This window comes from Populus nigra, chromosome 15 (assembly GCF_951802175.1).
Source record: "Populus nigra chromosome 15, ddPopNigr1.1, whole genome shotgun sequence".
NCBI classification, from domain to species: Eukaryota; Viridiplantae; Streptophyta; class Magnoliopsida; order Malpighiales; family Salicaceae; genus Populus; species Populus nigra.
In genome coordinates, this window is record NC_084866.1 from 11331818 (window position 1) to 11337795 (window position 5978).

General features: G+C 38.0%; 1 protein-coding gene across 1 annotated transcript; it reads right to left on the bottom strand.

The window, feature by feature from the left end:
* Nucleotides 1-1656: 1656 nt before the first annotated feature.
* Nucleotides 1657-5513, bottom strand: LOC133674672 (probable alpha,alpha-trehalose-phosphate synthase [UDP-forming] 11). The gene is made up of 3 exons (XM_062095885.1): nucleotides 3304-5513; nucleotides 2942-3215; nucleotides 1657-2194 (listed from the first exon to the last, which is right to left on the bottom strand). Exons 1-3 carry the CDS (start codon nucleotides 5259-5261, stop codon nucleotides 1886-1888), a joined length of 2541 nt encoding a protein of 846 aa, XP_061951869.1. The 5' UTR covers nucleotides 5262-5513; the 3' UTR covers nucleotides 1657-1885.
* Nucleotides 5514-5978: the final 465 nt, after the last annotated feature.

A 5978-nucleotide genomic window follows, 5' to 3' on the forward strand; every position in this document is an offset into this window, starting at 1 on the left:
AAACCTACTGCTAGTAAACTGCGGAGACGGTCATGGCGCTGCTGCACGCCACAAATTACTAATGTAGCTTATGAGTTATGATAGTGAAGAACTCTGAGAAGCCCTCTTAGCCCCAATAAAATAGCCCTTTCACCATGATATCAAGCACACGACACTGCAGAAGATTTAATCCATGGGGGTCTCTCTTGTGTAAAAGAAAGATATTTGCATAATCCAGTCATTGAATCCCAAATAAATAAATAAATTAACGGGCATGTATTTGCAATTTTCCTTCTGACAGCAACAAGAAACATTATTTCTCTGCATCAAGAATTCAAGAGTTACGTTACATGCATGGAGAAAACTGTTAAGAGCCATCGAGTGAAATGAAAGTATGGGGCTGAAAATTTTGTCTATATTTGGTCATTAATAATAACAAAAGAAAGTTGATTGTTCAAAGTGGTTAAACAAAGAAAATAAAATGTTTATATCATCTGGCTTTCAAAGAACACAGGGTAGTGTTCGTCTGACAAATATACCATCTTTGACAAAGAAATGTATTTGATTGATGAAGAATACGGAGAACACCAAAGTTGAAGATTAATTATTACACAATTCAAAATCAAAATAGAACTCATTGATTAATTTCATGAGGCTGCGAAGCTGGACAAATATGAAGCTTCTTGGACTTCAAATGTGATGAGGAACATTGATGTGGGAGGCTATCTTGGATTTTGGACAATGATAATCTACTTGACCAAGGACAAAATCTGCCGATGACATGAAGGCCATCTCTTGTGAGATTTGGATATAAGAAGGCCAAGCTAGTCATGTAATGTTCTGGAAAAATGCAATGCTGTGCATACAAGTAAATCATACAAACTTAGAAGTCTATAATTCAGATACACAGGGACATGATGTCGTGGGTGTCTCGGGACAACAAAACCAAGGAAAATTATGAATTCTAAACGCATGGTCTTTACTATTTATCCAACCTTGGAATTATTGAAGAGGTCAATTTATGCGTCACCATCAACGTTAACTAATCTTTCTAAATTTCTTAGTTATAATCTTTCCTTCCGTGTAGCCATTTGTTTGAGAAGTTTATGCAACGTAGTTTTCAGAAACGGATTACACCGGGGATCGCGCAGCAATAGGAACTTCTTTATTGACAAGGGATCAATTCGTGCTGATAGAAAAGAAATCAGGTGGATAAAGCCCTGCTGCAAGACTAGCTGATGAAACAAGCCAAAACCAATCAGGGTTTGCTTTATCTCTGTAGGTTTTGTAGCAGATCAGACGCCTGCTTTCTTTATGGTTCACAGAATTATTCATCTATCCAAGATTCCTGAAAATTAATCAAACATGATTGCAGCACAGAGAAAGACATCACATGATTTGATAATTTAAATTGAAATCTACAGCTGATTGAATATGTTTTCTTCTTGTGTCACAGATTGTATCTCCAGAAAATGGGGGGGGGGGGGGTAAAGGAACAGGAAAAAAAAAACAATCTGTCATGAAACGAAAATTTGACCTCAAATTAAGGGAAAAACAAATCTACAGCTGATTGAATATGTTTTCTTCTTGTGTCACAGATTGTATCTCCAGAAAATGGGGGGAAAAGGAACAGGAAAAGAAAAACAATCTGTCATGAAACGAAAATTTGACCTCAAATTAAGGAAAAAACATGAATCTGTCATCTTTGTAAATTTTAAGAACTGAATTATAAGATGAACCTGTGGTTGTAAAAGTAAGTTATATGCTATACATGTCCTGATGTATCATTTGATTAGCCCTAAATCAGCACCTTCCCTCCTAACATGGATGAGATAAATGGAGTAAAACCCAAAGCTCCAAACTCATGGCCCATGTTTTCCTAGTTTTCTGTTTCCCTATGGTCATTTTAGATATCTTCTTCCAGAGTATGTGTAACCTTTGGTCCTACTGATGCCGTAGCAAGGCCTTGAAGCAACTCGATGACATCAGGCGTATCATCGAGATAGTATTTTGCCTTGCTTGGCTTATGACCGACAGTGCAGGCAAACACTTCTGCAATGGGTGGCAATGATGGATTGTCAAAAAGTCTTGCAATGCTCTCGAACATATCCTCATCTGACTTGTCATCACCGATGCAGAATAGGAAATCCGGTGACTTGCCCTTACTTCGCATGCTTGAAATAAGGTCTTCAACAACTACACCTTTGCTTACTCCCTGAAATTCACCAAAAAAGGAAGGTCAAGGATATATAACCCAACTTCTCCAGATTTATATGGGAAGTCAAGGATCACAACCTAACTTCCCATTTATGAAACAACCAAATCTTACTCAACATCAATTAACAGTGCAGGTGCCTCTTGAATGACAGCAAATATGCAAAGATAGAAAGATAAAACTACAATGCAACTTCTTTCTTTCTGCAGTAGACATAGTAACATATTGTATCACTAGACAAACTGCATGTACTACAGATACAGTTGAACCAAAATAACCACAGCCCATATAATTTCAATATTCAGAAAGCAAATTTCTTTCTCCATCTGAACTTCAGTGACTAATGCAATTCAGAAACACATCTTTCTCTCTTTCACTTCAGAATCCCATTTATGAAACAATGAAATCTTACTCAACATCAATTAACAGTGCAGTTGCCTATTGAATGACGGCAAATATGCAAAGATAGAAAGATAAAACTACAATGCAACTTCTTTCTTTTTGCAGTAGACATGGTAACATATTGTATCACTAGACAAACTGCATATACTACAGATACAGTTGGTACCAAAATAACCACAGCCCATATAATTTCATATTCATAAAGCAAATTTCTTTCTCCATCTGAACTTCAGTGACTAATGCAATTCAGAAGCACATCTTTCTCTCTTTCACTTCAGAATATCAAACCTCTAGTGGCTGGCACCATAACTACTAAATTGAAAATAGTTCAATACGTTTCATTACCTGCGGTTTCACCTCAACAATCTGTCGGCCCCTTTTAACAACCACAGGCTCGTTAGCAAGGACACTCTCCAAGTGATCAAGAAGCTCTTTAGCCTGGCAGCCACCGAAATCAGGGTCCGCGTCTTGATAGTGCCAAACTAGTGCACTTTCTTTGTGCTCTATGAAAGACCCATCAGTTGTCGCTGTGTACACCTCCATGACAGGTTCTACAGTCTTTTTCCAATCACAATCCATTGCGACTGAGCAAGTCTCCCATTGAGAATCCCTTGTCCACCTAAATGTAAACAGGATCGTCAAGAGCTAAAATAGATAACAATCAAATCCATGCATCACATAAGCTAATGAAATACAAGAGACTATACCTAGTAAAGTAACCATGCTCAGCTGAAATACCCAATTTCTCACATGGAGAGAACCATTTGCTTAGAGGATCCCTCCCTCTGCCGCTCACAATGAAAACAATGTTCTTGGGATCGCTGCATAAGCAATTCAGGATTGAAATAACTTCATTTCTGGGTGTTTTGTCAACAGCAGACTTTGGCTTCATAGTTCCATCATAGTCTAAAAGGATTAACCGGCTGTTTGTATTGTTATAGGCAGCAACAACTGTTTCGACCGTGAGCATTCTAAAGTTTTTTCCCACAGCAGCAGCTCTGAAATTCAAACCAAATCCGACATTGTAATACCTCTTGAGATGATGCTCTTTGCAAGCTCTATCAAGGTCCTGATCAAAACTCCTCGCCCAAAAAGCAACGTCGTGAGAGCTAATATAATTATAGTGCTTCTCGTGGCGCAAATGTTTCTCTTCATCCTTCATGTGGATACCCACATACATGGCATCAGCCACAGCATTTACGTCCCAAGGATTGACACGATATGCCCCGCTGAGGGACGGTGAGCATCCAATGAATTCTGACACAATTAGGAAACTTTTCCTTTGATCCGATTCATTAATCCCCAATGCTTTGTCTAAAACAGGGCTGCCCTGCCTACAAACAGTGTACTTATATGAAACCAAATTCATCCCATCCCTAACAGCATTAACCACACAACATTCAGATATCGCATAGTACGCTGCTTTCTCTAGAGCGCTTAATGGATCATTAATAAAAACAATTGGCTCATAACCTTCCTTACCGTATTTATTATTGATCTGTTGAGCAATGACACTGGTCTCAAATCTGACTTCTTGCACATCCTTACCCCGACTTCTGGCCGGATTAGCAATCTGGACTAATACCACGCTCCCTATCAATTCCGGATGCATTTCCAAAAGTCTCCCCATCGCTGAAAACTTCAAGCTAATACCTTTAAACATATCCAGATCATCCACACCAACCATCACAACTTTCCCTTCAAATTTCTCCTTCAATTGTTTGGCCAAAGTAGCAGTCTGCTCCATATTCAGATCCGACTCAAGCTGTCCCATATGAATTCCCACAGGCAAGATCTTAATATTGATAGTCTTACCACAGTAATCAAGACCAATGTAACCCCTTTTGCACTGATAATCAATGCCCAGCAACCTACTACAACAAGACAAGAAATGCCTAGCATAATCAAAAGTATGAAACCCAATAAGATCACAGTTCAAAAGAGACCTCAAAATCTGCTCCCTAACAGGTATAGTCCTATATATCTCAGATGATGGGAATGGACTATGCAAAAAGAAGCCAAGTTTAACTCTAGTGTACCTATTCCTCAAGATACTAGGCAACACCATAAGATGATAGTCATGCACCCAAACAGAATCCTTATCAGGCCAAAGAATCTCAGCTACTTTGTTTGCAAACAATTGATTAGCTACTATATAACCCTCCCAAAGCGACTTATCAAAACGTACACCGCCATGACTAGGCGACAAAGGCAACATATAATGAAACAAAGGCCATAAATAGTGCTTACAAAATCCATGATAATACTTGTTCTTTTGATCAACAGTCAAGAAAACAGGGACGCATCTAAACTTATGAAACATCAATTGTGCAACCTCTTCTTGATCTTCCTTTTCAACATCAACCTTTAACATCCCCACGTACCAAACTTCTGTATTAGCAGGAAACCCGTCTTTTAACTGCAAAACAAGACTATCCTTGTCAAATTCAAAAAACCAACCTTTTGTTCCTTCATTCCGGTACCCTCTTATTGGCAGCTGATTTGCCACAATGATCCTTCGTTGTTTGGACACAACAGGACCTTGACCATGTTCATCGCCAACCTCATATCCAAGTTCATTCATTACAGCAGGGATCCGTTCCAGTCCACGAAAATCATTAACCGAAATCATATCCAAGCTGTCTTTACAGGACTGTGTAATCATGTTCTTTTCGAATCAAGAAACCAAAGAAACAATTCAAGAAAGCTAAAAAAGAGAAGCCAAGAACGCTGGTTTTAGGCTGGTTGATAATGGAGATAAAGAAAGAGGGGAAGGTTCGTATTTGTATGAATGATTATAGAGAGAAAACATAGACAGATTGATTTAATTTCCATTATAGTGAAGAGAGAGAAGAGAGCGCTGTATTCTGGAAAGAAAATCAAAGATGGATAAGAACCACGAAGAGGCAGGCTTGAAGGGTGTATTTATACGTCTGTGAACAATGAGGTAGATTGGACGGTCGACATTTGATTTTTGAGGGTTTTTTATGGTGGGGTCTACTGGCGACTGTTTAGTACTGCACAGTAGCTGACTATCGGCTTGTCTTTGCGTCTGTTTACCGATAATAGCCGGTTGCTTTCCGGCCCTGTAGGTTGCTGAAATGGGAAATAAATAAAGAGAGCACGTGATTTAATTTAACTGTGAGCACCCACAAATCTTTCACGCTTAAAAAATAGTTCGGGCAAGTGCTTGTTTTTAAAATATCTTAAAATAATATTTTTATTTATTTTTTAAATTTTATTTTATCACAAACAAATCAAAATAATCAAAAATCATAATAAAAAATTAATTTAAATAAAAATATTTCTTACAGTAATTATCATCTTTTATTCAACAATAATAATACTTTGAAAGTCAAATTGAGTTTATTGTTGAAGGCAT

Bases quoted from the DNA above. Each gene is read 5' to 3' on its own strand.
- LOC133674672 (XM_062095885.1), bottom strand. From the start codon at position 5,261: ATGATTACACAGTCCTGTAAAGACAGCTTGGATATGATTTCGGTTAAT. The intron at 3,216-3,303 runs GTATAGTCTCTT...GTTTACATTTAG, and splicing joins GAGCATGGTTACTTTACTAG to GTGGACAAGGGATTCTCAAT. The intron at 2,195-2,941 runs GTAATGAAACGT...GGTGAATTTCAG, and splicing joins TTGTTGAGGTGAAACCGCAG to GGAGTAAGCAAAGGTGTAGT.